General features: G+C 37.5%; 1 protein-coding gene across 2 annotated transcripts in view; it reads right to left on the reverse strand.

Annotated features, from left to right (window-relative positions):
• The window catches only part of Ints4 (integrator complex subunit 4), a 112,085-nt gene that overhangs the window by 32,311 nt on the left and 57,804 nt on the right, over nt 1-21,970 (reverse strand). For both annotated transcript variants that reach the window (XM_013357721.4, XM_005323242.5), the window contains exons 11-15: nt 20,410-20,615; nt 15,272-15,414; nt 10,855-10,970; nt 7,554-7,687; nt 5,216-5,373 (exon numbers count right to left, since the gene is read on the reverse strand). In XM_013357721.4, coding sequence (XP_013213175.1) covers nt 5,216-5,373; nt 7,554-7,687; nt 10,855-10,970; nt 15,272-15,414; nt 20,410-20,615 — 757 coding nt within the window. The remainder of the gene's footprint in view (nt 1-5,215; nt 5,374-7,553; nt 7,688-10,854; nt 10,971-15,271; nt 15,415-20,409; nt 20,616-21,970) is intronic.

Below are 21,970 nucleotides of genomic sequence, written 5' to 3' on the forward strand. Positions count from 1 at the left end.
TATAGAAATAGTAATTTGTAGCCAGGCATGGTGGCATACACCAGTAATCCCAGTAACTTGGGAGACTGAGGCAGGAGGATGGTTTGTTTGAGGCCAGCCTCAGCAATTTAGCAAGGCCCTAGGCAATTTTTGCAAGAAAAATGAAATAATAATAATTTATTAACAACAATAAATTAATTTGTTAATAATAAATATTAATAATTATTAATAAATTAATAATAATGGTTTTGTCACAAAAATAAAATAAACCAAAACCAAACTAAACAAAAAAGGACTGGGAATGTAGCTTAGTGATAAAGCATCTCTTGGTTCAATCACCAGTTACCCGCCCCCTCCCCCGCCAAAAAAAAAAAGGAGGAAAATGAAGAAATAATAATTTGTGAAGTACTCCAGATATCTGATCTAATCTCATCCTCATGGAGGAATCCTCTTCTTTGCTGCACATCACCAAAAGCTAGACTCAAATCCTGGTTGTGCCACTTTCTAACAAATTACTTTGTGTTTGTAATAACATCTATAAAGCATAGTATTTCCCCAGTGCTACAGCTCCACTGGTTTTCCATTCTAGTTCTACTACAATTCAGAGTAGCCTCCTGAGAATACACTCAAATTATAATGCCACAACACCAAAACATCAGTCTTGCCAGCCCCAAATCCCAGTATACCTATCACTTTGTAAAACTTAGATAATGAAAGTAACTCCAATCAATAGGTGCTTACTGAGCACCTACTAACAACCAATGATGCAGTTTTTGTGCATTTTGCACATGCTTTAGTGCCAATAGGATAAAACTATCAAAGACAAACCTCAATGATTAATTAGGTAAGGAAAAATCAGTAAATACAGCCTATTTTCCTGGGCTCAGGGCCAACAACCTCCATTTAGTAGCCTCCAAAATTAAGCACTATGGTGAAGGGGAAGGGAGAAAAAAAAAAAAAAAGAAAACAAACTATGATTGAGGCATTACTTCACAAAACACATAGAAAAAATCTGTATCATGATTTCCAGAGCCATGGACTGCCCATATCTTTTTTTTTTTTTTTTTTTTTTTTAGTTGTAGATGGACACAATACCTCCATTTTATTTGTTTATTTTTATGTGGTGCCAGGGAACAAACCCAGTGCCTCACACGTGCTAGGCAAGTGTTCTACCACTGAACCACAACCCTGACCCCCCCCCACATCTTATAGTAGAGTCAATAAACATAATCTGCAAAAGGTCAGGTAGCAAATATTTTAGGATTCACAGGCTCTATGATCTCTGTGGCAGCTATTCAGCTCTGCTATTGCAGCATGAAAGCAGTCAGAAACAAGAACTAAACAAATGAGTGTGGCTATGTTTTGGTGCCAAGGAGTGAACCCAGGCCTTGCACATGCTAGGCAAGTACTCTGTAACTGAATTATGTTCCCAGCCCTTAACTAAATCTTATCATTTCTGGTGGGACCACCACTATCAATTTGCAATACCAGGTTCACAGCAGGTTTTCTTGTTAACCTGTGAGACTGTGTTAAGTTGCCTTGTTTGGGGCCCAGAGCTACCGGATGTAGTAGCTAGGGAGACCGTAGATATTAAAAAACCTTTGAGCCTCTACAAGGCTTCCCCAGAGCGTGGTATACTATGTGCCCCCAGCATGCTACATGCTTTCTCATGCCCTTGTTCATGCCCACACTCTCACCCACACCCACAGTGGAAGGATTCTGCCCCCAAACCTGCCTATACCACTGCACTCCCTGAAGATGAGGGATGCCAGGTTTTTACAGGGTTACTAGCAGTTTGGTAGTTGGGGAACAGACTGTGGCTTTGGCTCACTCACACAGATTCCAGTCATCTAATGAATGCACTTTTCCTAGACTACACAGGCTACAAAGTTAAAACTGCATTTCCCGGAGTCTCTTGAGCAAGGTTCCAGATATGATTCTTGTTGGTCAATCAAATATACTCTCATGAATATTACATAGGGAACAAAGCTGGGTGAGGAAAAGGGCAGAGTGCAGGACATGGTTCTGGAGCCCGTAGCTTTATCAGTGACATTCTTGACTGAACAGGCAGCTTTCTGATCCTGGAAAGAACAGACAGCTCCCTTGGTGGCCTCTGGAAATCACTGTATCTCTGGAAATAATTCCTGGAAATTCAATCCAGTGTGTTTCTTTAGTCTTCCCAACAATTCTGTGAATCATGTAATATCCTGTAATAATAAATTTCTTTCTTTTTAAATTAGTTAATAGCCTATTTTGTTTTTTATAAACAAACTCTAAACAACAAACTTTCTTAGATCAAACAAGTATCAGGTGATGGAGCTCAGACTTAAACCCAAATCAATCTACCATGGAAGCCTCATTTGCTCAGTCACTATTCTATACCACTGAAGTTCTGGGAGGATGCCATTTTCCTTTATGTCTCCTGGCTCTTCAGATGTTTTCTGTAGCTGAATTTTCTTCTATGCTGGACTATCAAACTGACAGGCTCAGTCATCATTCCACACTAGCTAAAGGGTCTTCTTTTCATTTTTTTGGCACCAGGGATTGAACTCAGGGGTACTCAACCACTAAGCCACATCCCCAGCCCTATTTTGTATTTTATTTAGAGACATGGTCTCACTGAGTTGCTTGGCACCTTGCTTTTGCTGAGGCTGGCTTTGAACTTGTGATCCTCCTGCCTCATACTCCCCAGCTGCTGAGAATACAGGAATGCACCATGGTGTCTGGCTAAATGATCTTTTAAAAACATTCCTGATCAATACCACACTAATAAGCCAGGGAGTTTCATCCACTATTCTACAGCACCTATGCTTTTCTCCACTGTAGTATTCACTAGTCAATTATTTCTCATCTGGGTCCTGTAATAAATAGTAAATACCTTAAAAACAAAGGCCATTTCATATTTCTCTCTATCCTCAGCCTCTAGAAGAAAGCCATAGTTAATGCTGCTAAGTGAATACAAGAGTGAATAATACAACATGACTTGAAACAAAAGGGTCAATAACTTGAAGAATGGTTCAGTTGGACTGCTTCAAAACATGTGAAAGTGCAATGATGTACAGGAGAGCATTAGTAAAACATAAATCACTGCTTTCTACCATCATAATTCTTTGTCTATGTCCACCTTGCTTACATGAGCTCCCTCCCATAGGACAGGATCCTATCTAGCTAATCAGCATCTAGCATAGAGCTTGCTTCTCTATGTATTAATAATTATAACTGAATATTCTACAGGGAAGATCAAAAGAGATCTCCACCAAGCTACAAATGATATCACATTTTTCCTTCTTTCTTTTTGGTATTGGAGATTGAACCCAGGGATGCTTGAACACTGAGCTTCTTTTTTTTTTTTTAGTTGTAGATGGACAGAATGCCTTTATTTTGTTTATTTTTATGTGGTCCTAAGGATAGAACCCAATGCCTCATGCATGCTAGGCAAGCTCTCTACCACTGAGCTACAGCCCCAGCCCTCACCATTCCTTTTTAATTTCTTTTTTAAATAACTTTTATCTATCTATTTATTTATTTATTTTTATGTGCTACTGAGGATCGAACCCAGGGCCTTATACATGTGAGGCAAGCACTTTATCACTGAGCCATAACCCCAGGCCCTCCTTTTTAATTTCTTATTTTGAGAAAGAGTCTTACTAAGCTACAGAGGCTGGACTTGAATTTACAATCCTCCTGCCTCAAGATTGTGAGTAGCTGAGATTACAGGTGTACAACACTGTACCAGTTTGTTTTTCTATCTTTTAAAGAGAAAACAATACTACTTTATTAAAAGCAAATGTCTTCAATTATTTTCAAATTATTCAGGCCATTTTAATATGATCTGTCAGAGCCTGTTGGTTGTTTCTCAGATATGTTCCCTTCCCTCCTTCCTCAGTAATAGAATCATCAAATGCTAACCAGACACCAGTAATCCAGAATAAAGATTATCTTCTTGATCCTAGATATGGCCATGGGATTTATGCTTTAGTCAACAGGAAGTGCAAGACTAGAATGTGCAAAATTTTGGGACATGCCTTTAAAAGCAGGTGGAGGATTCACACACTTGTAATCCCAGAGACTCTGGAAGTTGAGGCAGAAGGATCAAAAGTTGGAGGCAGTCTTAGCAACTTAACAAGCCCTAAGCAATTTAGCAAGATCCTGCTTCAATAAATAAATAAAAGGGGCTAGGGATGTGTCTCAGTGCTTAAGCACCCACAGGTTCAGTTCCTAGTGCCCCCAAAAAATAAAAAATAAAAAAAGGGTGGAGTGGAAATGATGTTGTTCTCTTGCCCTTTCCATTTCCCTATGAGCTAGAATATAGAGGGGATAGTTAGATTTTGAATTGTTAGGCAGAGACTACTTGATGCAGAAGATGGGAACACAATGGGCCTGGACCCATGATGCCTGTTCAGCCTACAAGACAGAATTAAACTGTCATCCTATTAAACCACTATTATCTGGCATTTGTCATCCTCCCCAACTAATATATAAGAAATAAAAATTAAAAATAGATTCTTTGTAACTATTTCTATTTTATTCTAATCATCAATTGAGTCATTAATACAAACAGCATTATGTTAATTATGTCACTGTGACCAAAATACCTGACAAGAACAATTTGGAGAAGGGAAAGTTTATTTTGGCTCATGGTTTCAGAGACTTAGTTTATGCTCAGCTGACTCCATTGCTCTGGGCCAAAGGTGACGCAGAATTTCATGAAGGAAGAGTGTGGTGGAGGGACGTTGCTCTGCTCATGGTAGCCAAGAAGTAGAGAGAGGGGAAGGAACCTCAAGGAAGGTGAACACTTCTAGGTATGGCAGGCCCCAAGTGACCTACCTCCTCTAGCTATGCCTCACCTGCCTCTACTTACCAACTAGTTAGTCCATTTAAACTAGGATGAACTGATTAGGCTGTGCTCTAATTACTTCACCTCTGAAAATTCCTGTATTAACAGAAAAGCTTTGGTACCTCCTGTTCTCCAAGCCATAATATGTCCCCTCCACCCCGCAGTCTGGGGATTAAACCCAGTCCCTTGCACACCCCACTGGACTGCATCTCCAGTTCCACAAACAGTATTTTTAAAAAACAAACTCAAACCACAGTCTGACACAAATCAACGAAACCAAGTGAGAGTATGGGCCAACAGAATCAGAAAATGAAGCCTAATAACCAACAACAGAGTTCAGATCAGTCAAGCTGAGAACGACAATGTTGATGTAGTCCAAGGAAGCAGAAACTAACTTACCTGATGGTGAACTCTAGCAGCTCCTGGGCTCCCTGAGGGTCCAGATGCTGGAGGCTATACACTCTTTCAAGGCTTTGCTGCAGGAACTGCTGGGAAGGATCCTCATGGGGTGTAATGTTGGGAGAGACCGCTGGTGACACTAGTTTTCTACCTGGCAACTAAGCAAACATAGTGGGACAACAACTCCAACAAGTTCTTTGACTCAGTTTGTGGTAACAAAAGAAACAACAACAAAATGTGAGCCAAACAAAGCAAAAAAAAAGTTCAGGAGGTTCTGTAAATAACGTTTTCCCCTTCTACATCTATAGTGAGGAGCAGGTTTCAGGGATAAAAGAGAAAGGCAGAGAGAATATGAGAATGCAAATATGGTCTATCCAATACACTCATAGCTGCCAGAAGAAAAGGCAGCTATGGTATAATACTATTTTTTGCTGTGAATGGGACTAAAAATTAATCATTGTTACATTTGTCTTTAAACTTCATTCTTCATTTCATGCAAGAGTGATGACTTATTCCCAAATGTTTATATCATATGCTATAAAAATATTTTATATGAGTATAATGGTAACTTTTGTTCATACTGTTAAAGAGATTGCCTTTCAAGAAAGGGCTGGGAGGCCTGAAGTTGTGGCTCCATGGTAGACTACTTGCCTAGCAAGTGTGAGGCACTGGGTTCAATTCTCAGCACCACATTCAAATAAATGAAGAAATTAAAGGTCTATCAACAACTAAAAAAAAAAGAAAGAAGGAAAGGGGGGCTGGGATTGTGGCTCAGTGGTAGAACCCTCCCCTAGCATGTGGGAGGCCCTGGGTTCAATCCTCAGCACCACATAAAAATAAATAAAATAAAGATATTGTGTCCAATTACAACCAAAAAATAAACAATAAATTTTTTTTTTAAAAAGAAAGGGATGGGGAGGGGAAATCAAAGAGGATTTCACTTTTGATTTTGTATCTTCTATAATTTAAATTTTCTAACCACAGACATATATTGTTCTAAATAAAATCATTTGGCGTTACCCAAACTGCAATGAGTTAATATAAATAGACAGCTTTTAAGCTGTTCAGCACACAGCATTTACTAAATATGTGCTATTATTATCATTATAATCCATTTCAAAACATGTCATCTCTAGATTAAAAAAAATGTTTTATTATTAAAAAGAAAACAGAATACAACAGACACTAGGATGGCAATATGTAAAGCAATGGAAGTGAAACTGATGTGATTCTGCAAGCTGTATAAGGGGCAATATGGGAGTGTATAACCCACTTGAATCAAAATGTGAAATATGATATATCAAGAACTATGTAATGGAGGGGTAAGACAAGATAATACAAATGGAAGAAATGATTTACAGTAGAAGGGGTAGAGAGAAAAGGGGAGGGGAGGGGAGGGGAGGGGGGATAGTAGAGAATAGGACTGACAGCAGAATACATCAGACACTAGAAAGGCAATATGTCAATCAATGGAAGGGTAACTGATGTGATACAGCAATCTGTATACGGGGTAAAGTTGGGAGTTCATAACCCGCTTGAATCAAACTGTGAAATATGATGTATTAAGAACTGTGTAAGGTTTTGAATGACCAACAATAAAAAAATAAATAAAAAAAAAAAAAAAAAAAAAAAGAAAACACTTGTTCAAATATAACAAGTTTATCTTTAGTCTAAAATATTAACCTCTTGTCCCCGATTCTTTTTTTCTTGCCTAATATTATATAACTGGAAACCCAAGAATAGGGACTGGGGGTAAAGCTAGCATACCCTGGTTTGATCCCCAGCACTGCCCAAAAAACAAGCAAACAACAACAGGGAAAAAAACAAAAAAAAGGATATAGAAGCAAAAGGATCACTTTGGTTAGTAAAACTTTTAGGTGTTTAAATATGAAGTTCCTTCTTTTCATAACTTTGGCTTTTCTTTCTACAGATTTTATAATGGGAGAAAAATTAGAAATTAAAAGATAAATATGTGGGCTGGGGATGTGGCTCAAGCGGTAGCGCGCTCGCCTGGCATTCGTGCGGCCCGGGTTCGATCCTCAGCACCACATACCAGCAAAGATGTTGTGTCCGCCGAGAACTAAAAAATAAATATTAAAAAAAATTCTCTCTCTCTCTCTCCTCTCTCACTCTCTCTTAAAAAAAAAAAGATAAATATGCCTTAAAGCCTCCATGTTTCCCTATGGCAGAGACTAAAATGTGCTTACCTAAAAAAAGAATATAGAAGCAAAAAAGAGAATAAATGAATGAGTTTCCAGAGAATATGAAGTCAATTCTCTGCTGTTTAATAACCACAAAGCACCAAAAAATCAAAAGCAAGGAGATGTTTTCAACATACCCTCAAGGCAGGAACAAGATGAGAAAGACTATCTCGGAGGTAGGCATAGTGTCTGAAGGTGTGATCTGAGAATAATGCTGGCATTGTTGGACAGGTTTTAGCAGCATTGAAAATAAGCACCAAAACTGCAATGTCTGATGGTTAAGTGGGTTAAGGAAGCTTGCAAGTATAAAAAGTTGAGCTTGGCCAAAATCTGGCACCCCCACTTCCCAGTACCCAAATTCCCTCTAAGAGACTATGATTTTCTGATAATTAAAGAAAAGCAAATTCAAACAAGGAGATACATTCCCAGACTCCACCCATACCCCAATTCCCAAAGTTTTTTTTTTTTTTAAATGCCCAATGCTACTGAGTGTATAAAAAGATATAAAGTCTAGGTATACTGCCTATTAAAATATATCCTGGCACAACCCCTTTGGATAATAGTTCGGTACTAGGCACTGCAAGTATTATGAGTGCTGCCAGATACGTTGGTGCAGGTCTATAATCCCAGCAGCTCAGGAGGCTGAGGCAGGCAGATCACAAGTTCAAAGCCAGCCTCAGCAGCTTAGTGAGACCCTAACTAAGCAACAAGACCCTATTCTCAAAAAATAAACACGCACACACACACACACACACACACACACACACACACAGTGTTTATAAAGAATCTACAATATTGTATATTTTTCATTATACGTTTTTAAAAAAGCAGGCTGTTTTTTAAAAAGAGGACATGGCAGTGGCTAACTATTTTCAAATATTTGTTGATGAAATAAACCGTGATAAAATAACAAGAGCAAATTTACAACCCCAAACTTTACAAAAAGAAAAAAAAAGAAAGAAATTCATCAAAATAATAATATATTATTTTGCTCTGGGTGCTGTAGCATGTGCATGCAGACCCAGCAACTCAGGAGGTGAAGTGGGAGGATCACTTGAACCAAGAGTTTAAGACCAGCCTAGACAACATGGCAAGGCATCATCTCAAAAAAAAGAAAGAAAAAAGGATCACTTTGGTTAGTAGAACTTTAGGTGTTTAAATATGAAGTTCCTTCTTTTCATAACTTTGGCTTTTCTTTCTACAAATTTTATAATGGGAGAAAAATTAGAAATCAAAAGATAAATATGCCTTAAAGCCTCCATGTTTCCCTATGGCAGAGACTAAAAGGTGCTTACCTAATATTTACCCTTCCTTTTTCCTAACTAATAGAATTTTATTCCAGTTAGCCTCTATCTTTCCTAGAACCTGGACCTGATAAATAAGTGTTGTAAGCACAATCTTGGACAACTAAAAGTGGCAGAAAAGAAGGTGTCTGGATCACCAAGAATAATATGGAAGCTGCTATAATATGGAACAGGACTGAACACTTTTAGTTTTACCTCCAGATTCTTCTTGCATTGGAGAAAAATGAACATACTAATTTGTTTAAGCTAAATTTGGGGGCAATCTCTTGTTACTTAGTCAAATTTAATTCATAAGCAATATTATCTTCCAACCACAAAGAATCTTCCCAAAATAGGCTTCAAAATTTTTTTAATTAGGGTATTATAGTTATACATCACAGTAGGGTTCATTCTGACAAAGTCATACATGCGTGGAAGTTGATTTACTCCATTTCAGTCTCCTTTCCCCAACTTTTCCCTTCCCTCCTCTCTCCCCTATTCTTCCTCTACTGTTTATTTAAAAAAAAAAATTGTAGTTTATTTGGACAGAATGCCCTTATTTTATTTGTTTTATTTTTAAGCAGTGCTAAGCATTGAACTCAGTGCCATACACATGCTAGTCAAATGCTCTGCCACTGAACTACAGCCAGCCCCCGTTTACTTATTTATTTTTAAAATACCTTTATTTTGTTTATTTGGTTTTTAAAAATATTTATTTATTTATGTATCTTTAGTTTTATGTGGATACATTATTTTGTTTTTATGTGGTGCTGAGGATCGAACCCAGGGCCTCACACGTGCTAGGCGAGCGCTCTACCACTGAGCCACAACCCCAGCCCCGTTTATTTATTTTTGATTGGTGCTTTTTACATACACATAAAGGTGGAATTCCCCAAGGAGTGTGTAGGAGTGTGTAGGAGTGTGTGTGTGTGTGTGTGTGTATGCGCGCATGTGTATTTTTTTTAATATGAAAGGGCCTTAGATTTCAGAGCACTTCGAAATGTCTTCTGAGATTAGTGATAAGACTTAGCCCAGAAGTCCTCTCTGAAGAATTTTCAAATTAATACACCTTCATAAGTTCTTTCTTAGATGAAACACACATAGTTAGGCATTATTTAATGTATCAATTATATAAAGCTTTAAAAAATATTCTCAAACTCACTATGAAAGGAAACAAAAGGAATTAAGGGGAAAACAACAGATACCTTCATTTAACAGCCAGGAATCTGGCTGATCCGTGTGTTTCAACAAATATCCCTAAACCTCATGGATCTGCTCATAGAGCAAAAGGAACCCTAGGAGAGAATGGATATGCTAATGTGAATGTATTCCCATTACCAGAAACAATCCAGTCCCATAGTATTTTGCAGGAGGCTATCACAAACCAGTTGAATCTAACTGATATCTTGGGTGGAGTTCTGAAAATTAAAGACCTGGTTTGAAACTGTGTAGCCTTGGACTGGTAGTTCTGTTGTCTAGAAGATGGGATTTAAAAAATTCCTCATAGGGGCTGGGGTTGTGGCTCAGTGGTAGAGCACTTGCTTAGCATGTGTGAGGCACTGGGTTTAATTATGTATTAGAAACAGAGTAATCATGCAGACTAGCTTAGGGCATTGTCTCCCTTATTGCAGATCAAATTAAACACAGTGTAAGACACAGGGGAAAGTGCACAGGCTTTAACATTAGATTTCTGGCTTTAAATCTCAGATCTGCTTCTTAAGAGTCATTTAAACTCTATACACCTGTTTCCTCATCTATAAACTGTTTTCCTCCTTGCAACGTTGTTTAGAAGAACAGTGATAAAGTGTATAAAACATTTAATGAGTATGTAGACTGTAGTAGATGCTAAATTAATGGCAAAAAAATTACTGTGAAACTAAAAATGAAAGCTGAGACTAATAACCACCAGGCTTTCTCAGACATAACTCTTTATCTAAAGGAAATAGAAAAATCAAAACCCAGACCACTAGGGCTGGGGATATAGCTCAGTTGGTAGAGTGCGTGCCTCAAATGCACAAGGCCCTGGGTTCGATTTCCTCCCTGCCCCCGACACACACACACACAAAAAAACACCAAGATCACTACAGCTACACTGTAAACAGATTCCAAAGTGGCCAGTCAAGTCAGTGGGACCCATCATAAGCACAGAGGATACAGGCTGGATCATCCATATCTGGTTCAGCTGTGTCAAAAAATGGGTGGGTGCTCAACAGCTCTGGCACCAAAGGAAGCACCAGGGTTGGATGCCGACTTCCCAGGAACTTCAAGCACCTGAAACAAACAAACAAAAACCCACTTCAATAAATTAATAAGTGACTTTAGAAAGTACCAGGAATTAGAATCAGAAAATGTGATTTGGAATTAGAAATTCTCAAGTCATCCAATTATTCTGGAACTCGGTTAATTCATTTATTAAAAAAAAAAGATTATTATGAAGACAAAAGAGGTGGTATAGTAGATATTACTAGTTATTTAAACCATTTAACCAACAGCTATTTCCCTCACTTTCCTTGCCAAGAGATCCCTGATTTTCTTCAGGTAACAGGAAGACTGCAAATTGGTCAGAGAAGGTAAACACAGCCCAAGGGTTTGGTCTAAAAACACAGTGGCAATCCCCCTTCTCATTTTCTAGTGATTGTCTGCTGAGAGGCAAGTAACCCATTTCTAGTCAAGGGAACAAGAGGGGAAGTCTGCTGGGGGACATCTCAAGAATGTTTTTCTAACCAAATAAAAAGGGAAATGCATGAAAAGAAATGTTCCTTCCTTTCTGTACTTAGAGTTGTCTTATGAAGCAGCCATCTTGCAACTATGAGGTAAAAGCAAGAACTATAGAGAAATCAATCAGGTGTTAATCCTGTTAAGCTGTCCAATGATCATTCCTAAAGTCAACCTTCTTGTTATGTAAAAAATGAGACTTTATTGTTCAAGATGTCTCATATCAGTTTTTTTTTTCACTTGCAGTCAAAAGATATGAGTCTAACTGATATCTTGGGTGGAGTTCTGAAAAATTAAAGACCTGGTTTGAAACTGTGTAGCCTTGGACTGGTAGTTCTGTTGTCTAGAAGATGGGATTTAAAAAATTCCTCATAGGGGCTGGGGTTGTAGCTCAGTGGTAGAGTACTTGCTTAGCATGTGTGAGGCACTGGGTTTGATTCTCAGCACCACATATAAATAAATAAATAATAAAGTCCATCAACAACTAAAAAATATTTTTTAAAAAAAAATTCTTTATAAAGCTGTTATGAAGATTAAGAGAAAAAATATGTAAAGTATTTAACAAGGTATTTGTCATATGGTAAGAACTAAATGTTAGTCATTACCACATGAGAACCCTTTACAAGCTATACAGAATTATACAAGTGAGGTAACTGTGTATTTTATTATATTTATTTGTTAAATTATGGTTTAAAAGTTGTACTGAATTGACAAGAACTACAAATCTCAACAATGAAGACAGAAGTCCTCATTGAGTTTATAATCTGCAGTAAAGACGAACATTATTGTAACTGGGGAAAAGTCCAAATAAACCCTCTAGCTTCACTTGCTCTTAATTAACTTAAAAATCACCAATTATGGAGGTCATGCAGGAAGGCATGCTTATTAGTTTCCCAGTAGCTTTGCTGTAGATAATGCCTTTGACATGTGGGTGATGATGATGATGGCTACCTAGGTTATTCTTCAGGAGCCTGAAGGTCACCTTTTTCTAAAATATTTTTTTAGTTGTTGACAGACCTTTATTTTATTTATGTGCAGTAGAGCCCAGTGGTGCTTCACACGTGCTAGGCAAGTGCTCTGTCACTGAGCTACAACCCCAGCCCTAAAGGTTACTTTTGCTAAAACACTAACTTCACTTGGGCTCAAAGATGTTCAGTGAGTAACTGGAACAAGAAGAAAAGTTGAGCATCTCTGTCTTCATATTGTGTCTGTCTCTTTTGTTGCCTTACCTTTGGGTGAGATTCTACTCAGCTCTGCATGTAAACATATTGATCATTTGATAAATGTTTTGTCCAAAACCATAACATAGGGTTAACTTGACCCAGACGTGCTTAGTCTTATCCTTCAAGGCTAAGACAACCTACCGGCCACCATGTCTGGACATACTAAACTGTGAAAGGACTGAACAAAGGTGACACATGAACTCCTGGAAGATCTCCCCAGAAAAGAATGGAATATTTCTCCACTTTATTAGCCTACCCCCCTTCCTCATTATTCCTATCCTATAACTGTCCCATCTCAACCCTCTGGAGCTGAGAAGCTGAACTGTAAGAAAGCTCCCTCTTCTTCATTCTTTGGTCACTGAATAGTCTTTCTTTTCAACACTGGTCTTTCAGACATTGATTTTTCCTGGGATGTGCTTCTGAACATAGATTCAGAAATAGCACTACAAAGGTAATGAACTATCAAATGAAAGACACTCTACTTTCTACCTGGAAAAGGTAGAAGAGATTATTAAAATCAGAGAAAACATCACATAGCAGATGATACTTCACCAGGGACTGGAGAGTAGGTAGATCAGCAAAAGAGATAAAATGAATACCATGAATAAATTTATGACTACCTGAGGTATGAAAGGCATCTTCAACCAAAGCACTGAATCTTGCTAGGAAGAATACTCTTCTTAACCTGATGTTTTACTTCTATGTAAAAAGAAATCAACTCTTTAATATTCTGGCTACTCTAAATCCTTTTACTCACTGTGTTTTAGGACACAATGTAAAGGTTGCAGTTTGGCTCCAGGTCATTCCTTTATTTTCTCCCCAGTTCTATTCAGAACTCAAGTGGGAAACACGAATGCTATTATTGGATCCCTGTAGCTACCCATATTTAATTCTGGCTTGTTAATAAGTTAATTTTTACTGTCTCATCCACCTTCCTATCTATATAGTTCTTATTTCTCTCTCTTTCTGCTATTTGAGGACTGGGTCTCCAGTTTTAAAATCTCCATAGTACCTACCATAGTTATTGGGTTACAAGTCTTCAGTAAGCATTTGTGGATTAGAGAGACAAACAAAACAAACTACCTCCTTCAAAACTTTTCTTTATGCATCTTTATGCATCTTTAGCACACCACTCTTGATTGTTCTTTTACTCCTTTATCATATTCTCTTTTAATATTTCTAAACAAAGCCATCATTCATGGGAAGAGATGAAAACTAAATGATAATTAGAATAGGTAACTAAAATATTTTGGAACACTACATCGTTAAACTATTTGACCTACAATCACCCAATAAAGACAATCTTAGGTATATATTATAGGTGGCCAAATATCCACAAATCTTATTTTATTACTAGAAAAATGCCTTTCATCAAGCAGAACTAATCATTCCTTCTGTGCCTCTGCAGAACTACAATTACTGACAGAGATGTGTATCCCCACTACATCTGCCTCACCTCAAATGACTGAGTGCTACCTGAAGACAATTAATAAATGTATACTTAATTGAGCTATAGGAGACTGTACAAACATGAACAAATGGCAAAAAAGAAAACCAGATATCAAAAATGCTGCCTAGAGCAAGACTCAAACTCCCATGATATTTTTAGTTTTTAATATATTTTCTTTTAATATATCTTCTAGAGAAATGGGAATGTAGCTCTGTGGTAGAGCTATTGTCAAATATGCACAAGGCCCTAGGTTTTATCCCCAATATCTCTCTCTCTCTCTCTCTCTCTCTCTCTTTCTCTCACACACACACACACAATCTCTTAAGATAGATACATACATATATACATACATATAGATATATATCTTCCAAATACCTGGTTTAAACCAAAATTTTTCTACTTTAAGTAACAAATTTTTTTGAAAATCAATAAACTGTACACTGTTGGAGTTATTTCGTCCAAAAAGTCCATTTAAATATGTGAAACACCCATAACACACATTTTATATTACATGTATGTAAGCAGTTCTTCAAATAGAAGTTTATGACTAGTACTAACAATCTGATAACAGTTAGCAAAACAAGATATTATTAGGAGGAAAATGATTATCATTCCGTGTCTGCAGATCAAGTGTCAGCCTGCCTCTAATCTTGATAATGATGGTTATAATACTGTGCAAAATATATAGGAGAAAAAGGAAATCTAATAAGACTCTTCTCTGTAACTATAAAATCTACCACGGAACCTGGCATAGTCAGCATGCAGCAAGCTAGGCAGATGAAAGAACAAAATAATAAATAACTTAAAATTGATATTCATTTTAGGAATCAGACTCCTGAGAGTTTGGTTATGTAGAATGAGGTTTCTAAACTTATTTTTTATTTTTGCTTTTTGTTGGATCTAGGGATTAAATCCAGGGACACACATTAAGCTACATCCCAGGCCTAATTTGGGACAGGGTCTCACTAAGTTGCCCAGACTAGTCTCAAATGTACTATCCTCCTGCCTTAAACCCCAAGTTGCTAAGATTTTAGGCATGTACCACTGTGTTCTGCTGAGATTTCTAAATTAAAGGCAAAATTGAGTGCTATATCCTCAATCAATAATGATCATTCAAATAATGTCAACACTGTATGTTTATCACATTTTGGAATGTGATAAGTAAATGAGGGAAAAGTCCTTACTTCCATATGGAGTCCCTATCTGTAGGGTACTTGGTTAAATTTTTCAGCAGCTCTACCAGCGCAAGATGAATGCCTTCTTTGGTTGAAACATTAGTACAGCATAAAAGTTCATGAAGAGCCTCTCTAATATCTCTGGATGAATCCTTTAAAAGAAAAAAAAAAAAGGAAAAAAAAAAGTAATTTTAAATGTAGTCACTTAATAAACCCCAGGCTCCATCTACCATACCCTACTGCCAAGCTATCTTCCAAGGGTGACCATGTAACAAAGTATTCAGAAATTTACTGGCTGAAATTCCTTAAAAAACAAACAAACAAACAAACAAACAAACAAACAAACCCTCTCATTTTATTGATTTTAAAAAGGGTCAGCCATAGGCTGGGGTTGTGGCTCAGTGGTAGAGTGCTTGCCTACTATGTGTGAGACAATGAGTTCAATACTCAGCACTACATATAAATAAATAAAATAAAGGTCCATCAAAAACTAAAAAAATATTTTATAAAAGGAGGGGGACCAGCTACAGTAGCCCTGCCCCCTTTTACTCTTTGTCCTTTCTTTTTCTTCCTGTCTGGAACTCAATCATGATGCCAACAGTATAAGAGCCTCATTGCAACTATGAAAAACAACAAGCTAAGAAGGGAAAGAGAGCTAGGGTGTGTGGGATGTTCTATACAGAATAATCAAAAGAACAGCAAGCATGAAGGCCATTAAGTGGAAGCATGTGTGAAAATAGCATGGAAGCCACCATGGCCAAAGCAAACAATGAGTAAACAGTAGGAGGTGACTTTTAAGACTCTTCATAAAGTTGGCCTCACTTCCCCCTCCAGCCTATCCTCACCACATCTGTACTAGTTCTTTATTCTAGAGGCACAACCCTCTTTTGGTCTCCAACTAGGCCATTTTCCTACCACCACAGATCTTCTACATCTGCTGCTCCTCCAAGAATATTCTTCCACCTCACACTTTCAACTCTTCCTGCCAAGTTAGTGCCCAAGTCCTTCTTTTTTGGGCTCATCTTTAGAATCCTTTCCTGATTGCTGTACTACTTTAAAGGACCAAGTTCCTCTGATATATTCCCATAGAACCTAATTTCTACCATAATCTTAGCTTATTACTGAAGCTTTTTTTTGTGTGTCACTATCTTCCTAGTGTCTACATTGTAAAGTCCATGAGAATAGAGCCCATCACTTGTGCTCATAATTGTATCCTCTCCTGGAGTCCTGCCTAGAACATACCAAGTGGTCAAGAAATATCAAAGAAACAAAAGGAAAAAGGAAGGAGCAAAGATAGGGACTAATAAGTTGACTCAGATCTGCTCAGCTCTAAATGCTGTGAACATAACCACAGGATACAATATTTCCCAAATGAACAAATCTCCACTGCCAAGAGTAGACAGCTAGCTATACTGATGTACTGGAAAAATAGTTTTAAAGTGATTTAAAAAAAAAAAACTGACTTGTGTTCTTTTTTTTTATATACTCTTTTTTTAAAAGATGTTGATGAACCTTTATTTTATTCATTTATTTATATGTGGTGCTGAGAATTGAACCCAGTGCCTTGCACAAGCTAGGCAAGCGCTCTGCCACTGAGCCCCATGCCTAGCCCCTGACTTGTGTTCTTCTTTATTTATTTTTTTACTTTTTACATACATAACAATAGTGGAATACATTACACTCATTATTACTCATTTATAGTACATTTTTTGTAACTCTGTATATAAAGTATGTTCACGCCAAATTCTGCCATTATACATGTACTTTTTTTTGCATTACAATTCTTAATACACATATATACCATAATTTATCATAACTCTGTTTGTATATAAGGTATGTTGATACCAAATTCAAATCTTCATACATGTATTTTATATAATGATGATCATCACTTTCCATTATCCTTACTATTCCCCTTCTCCCTCCCTTTCCCTCCCACCGCTCTTCCCTATCTAGAAATAATCTTCCTCCCATGCTCTTCCTCCCTACCCCACTTTGAGTCATCCCCCTTAAATCAGAGAAAACATTCAGCATTTGTTTTTTTGGGATTGGCTAACTTGACTTAGCATAATCTTCTCTAATGCCATCCATTTACCTGCAAATGCTATCTTGTTCTTTTTTGGTGCTAAGTAATATTCCATTGTGTATAAATGCCACATTTTTTTTTTATCCATTCATCCACTGAAGGACATCTAGGTTGGCTCCAAAGTTTAGCTATTCTGACTTGTGTTCTTAAGAACAGTCTAATTCCCAATTATATAATCAAGTTGTGTAGATTTATTTAAAAAATATTTACTAGCATGCACTACACATAAGTAACCACTTATGGGATAGAGTAAAAAAAAATAGAGTAAAAGGTATCATATTGTCACTATTGGACCTTTATTTACAGAGCTAATAATTTCATCAGGGAGATAAAACAAATACACAAAACCTGCCATACATGACAAAATATGAGAAATAAAATAATACACATGGGCCTGGTACTCAATAAATATGTACTAAGTGACTGAATGAGGTAAAGAGTCAACCTATATGAATTTCAAGAATATTTCAAGAAAGAGAAATGTTGGGCCATGCATGGTGGTTGGCGCATGCCTGTAATCCCAGTTACTTAGGAAGCTTAGGTGAGAGGATGGCAAGTTCAAGGAGAGCCTGGGCAATTTAGTAAGAGCTTGTCTCAAAATTAAAAAATAAAATCAAAGGGACTGGGAACGTAGCTCAGTGGTAAAACTGGGTTCAATTCCCAGTATCCCCCAAAAAGGTGGGGAAGACAAATTGACATGTCAAGTCAATCCTCTTCACAAACTTCTCCAAGGGTTCCCCATAACACTTAGAATAAAATCCAAACATCTTATAATGGCCTACAAAGCTTTAGACTTGTCTTCTCCTTATCTACTCCCAGACCTCATCTCATACTACATTTCCATCTTTTTCTGTATATGCAAACCATACTGGCTTTCTTACTCTCCATTATGGAAACATACCAGACCTCAGGTATCCCCAGGAATCTTTCCATTAGCTATTGCCTTTTCCTGTAGTTTCTTCCCTCAATCTTCAAGTTACTGGCTGCTCTTTGTCATTCAAGAATCAATTCAAACATCATATCCTCAGAAAATCTTTACCAACCACTTTATTTACAGTGAAATTTCCCCCTCTTCTATCATATTGTTTATCTTCTGCACAAGGTTTATCCTTATTTAAAACCATTTTGCTTTTTCATTGTACCTTTCTTTGGCATAGAAGTTCCAAAGCAGGACCCCTGTCTGTTTTTGACACCACTATAATTCCAGTACACAGTGTTTGTTGGATAATTCTTCAAGTCAGGATAGTATCTCAGCATAGTAAAAACAAAAATCAAACAACATCCCCCCCAAAACAAAAAACAAAACAAAACAAAAAAACACCAACAAAAAGACCCCAGCAAATTCCAGGTGGAAGGGTGAGCTAACTAAGGTTCAAAGCAATGATAATACCAGTTACTCTGGAGGCTGAAGCAGGAGGATCACAAGTTCTAGGCCAGCCTGGACAACTTAGCAGGAGCCTCTCTCAAAATTAAAAGGGCTGAGGATGTAGTTCAGTGGTAAAGTGCTTACCTAGCACGTGTGAGGCCCTGGGTTCAATCCCAGAAGCGCACATACACACAAAAGAAACAGTAAGTTTATATATGTTTAAATTCTTAAATAGAATTCCAACTCAAAGAGTTTATATCTATACATATTATTGCTACTTAGCAATTATTTACTAAGCACTTCATTTATTCAGATGCTGTAAGGTACTGGGAATAAAAAAAAAAAAAAAGAAAGAAGATAGGACCCTGCCCCCTCCAGCAGGTCACAATCTTGTGTAATACAGAATTCCTAACAAATGCTAGAGGGGTCTAAATGAGATATCACAGAGGAGTAGCATTTAGCCCTCCCAAGAATGAGACTCATGGGTAGGGAAGGCTTCCTGGATCTGTTGCCTAATGTAGACTGTGGGAAGAAGCAAAGTCAGCTAGTGGAAAGGGCAATTTTGCAAGCAGAAAAGAAGAATTACACTAAAGGCAAAAATGATGAGGGAAAGAATGTGTAGAGAAGTAACTACAGATTAAAGTTGAGAAATGGTGGGAAAGAAAGCTAAAAAGGAAAAGAGGAGTTACATTATACAAACCACCCATGAGAAACAATACATGGAATATAAACACTCTCTTAGGGAAAAATACATGAAAAGTACAAATAAGGATGTATAATTTTGGAAAAAAAAATTTCACAGAAGACCTAAGCAACTGGGAGAATTATAGGGACCTCAAAAATCAAAGCATTCAATCTATTTTCTGAGGTACACAGCAGAAATCTGAAACAAGTTTGCTAATAACTAAGCACTCAATTACTATTGCTTTTGTATGTGGGAAGACCTAAGGTCAAATCTCACTTATTAATACTTAGAAACTAAAATCAGTACTTGCAAATAAAATCTACACTCTTTAATAAATAACCCAAGAACTGCATACAGTTGTACAGTCTGGAAAGTAATCCTATGTGCATAACCTGGCACAGCCTCTTAATGGCTATAAGACCTCAGATTACTTTATTCTCTATGAAACTATAGGGTTGAACTAATCTCTAAGACATCTTCCTGCTGCAACAGCCTATGATTCACTAGAAGAATAAAATAAAATAAAAAGCTCTTCTATTTCTTCAACTATGCAACCACTACAATGAACTCCTTTTAATTCCTGGAATACATCATACACTCCCTTAAAACTGGATATAGAGGCATTGCTCCCTTCCACTCCAACACCAATATCACTCCTTCCTTGTAAGAAATACCTCCTATTCTTTCTTCCTTCAAGTATCCACTGCAGCACTTTGTTTCTTTTCTTTATCTCCAACCTCAAGTCAGCTGATTCAGTTTAGATAACATTTATATTCTCAGGGCACCCTGTCCTTTCCTGATCATAGCAATATCAAGTTTATGTCAAATTCCTGTTTAATTGTCAGTTTCCTCCATCTTGGGAGTGGGACATGTTGAGAGGGCAGAACTGTGCTGCCAGATATTTAGATATACTTACCAATACCTAGTAAAATACCTGGTTTTAAAAGGAGAGGAGTGAGTGTCAGTAGAAATTTGATGGAAGAAATGACTAACAAACTGGAAGTGCTCACCTCTAACACAGCCAGAACAGTGTCAAGTTGATCTTCCCGGAGGGTAATGTTATTAGAGATTTTTCTCATGGTATGTATGGACTGTAGACGCACCTCCTCAATTTCATCGTTAAACATGTCCACCAGGAAATCAAGGCACTTCTCAGCAAAAGAGGGTGAAGACTGAGCCAGCATGCAGAGAGCCTCTACAGCAGCAATGCGAACCTCTATAGAAAAAAGAAAAAATAAAAGATGACAAATGAAACTACACATCAACTTAAGAACATGGAGAAAATCCAAGATGGATCCCTTTGCTGTCTTTCACTCTCTACAAACTCTCTACAAATGCTCCCTGTGAAATCTCCTCAATGCTACCTTCATGTTTAAAGGTATGGACTTTGGAGTCACAAGAACTATGGTTTAAATCTGACTCCATATGTATGTCATTAAGTCACACATTTGCCAAAATTAACTGAATTTCTTTAAAACTAAGTTGTCCTATCACAGTATTCCAACCACAGGGAAGTATGTTTTGAAAAGTCGGGTATTAAGCAATCGGATCATCATTATTAAGATTAAAATAGGCTAGCCAGATGTAGTGACACATATTTGTAATCCTCACTACTCAGGAAATTGATGCAGAAGGACTGAAAATTTAAGGTCCACCTTGGCACTTAGCAAGATTCTGACTCAAAATTTTAAAAAAGGCCGGGGTGGGACTGGGGTTGTGACTCACTGCTTGCCTAGCATGTGTAAAACACTGGGTTCAATCCTCAGCACCACATAAAAAAATAAATAAACAAAATAAAGGTATCGTGTCCAACTAAAAAAGAAATTCTTTTAAAAAGAGGGGGCGCAGGGGGTGTAACTCAGTAATAGAACTCCCCTATGTTCAATCCCCAGAACTGAGGGGTATTAAAAAAAAAAGTAAAATAGACTAGATACAATTATTCTCTTTTTATAGATAAGATTTAGCAGAATAAATTAACTGGCCTCAAAGTGAGTGAAAAAAGAGATAAGAGTAGTACTGGGTCTGTTAATTTTTTTTAATGTTTAATTTTTTTAAGTTGTAGTTGGACCCAATCATTTTATTTTATTTATTTTTATGTGGTTCTGAGGATCAAACCCAGGGCCTCCAATGTGCTAGGTGAGCGCTCCACTGCTGAGCCACAACCCCAGTCCAGGGGTCTATTAATTTTACACTAGCATTTTGCATGGTTAAGAGTACATGGTCATGGGCTGGGGCTGGGGCTCAGTGGTAGCCCGCTTGCCTAACATGCGTGAGGCACTGGGTTCGATTCTCAGCACCACATACAAATAAATAAAAATAAAAGTCCATCAACAACTAAAAATTATTAAAAAATAAAAATAAAAAAGAGTACATGGTCCTAGCTAGGCGCAGTGGTGCACGCCTGTAATCCCAGTGGCTCAGGAGGCTGAGGCAGGAGAATCTCAAGTTTAAAGCCTGCCTCAGCAAAAGTGAGGCACGGAGCAACTCAGTGAGACCCTGTCTCTAAATAAAATAAAAAATAGGGCTGGAATGTAGAGATGTGGCTCAGTGATCAAGTGCCCCTGAGTTCAG

This window comes from Ictidomys tridecemlineatus, chromosome 4, assembly GCF_052094955.1.
Source record: "Ictidomys tridecemlineatus isolate mIctTri1 chromosome 4, mIctTri1.hap1, whole genome shotgun sequence".
NCBI lineage: Eukaryota > Metazoa > Chordata > Mammalia > Rodentia > Sciuridae > Ictidomys > Ictidomys tridecemlineatus.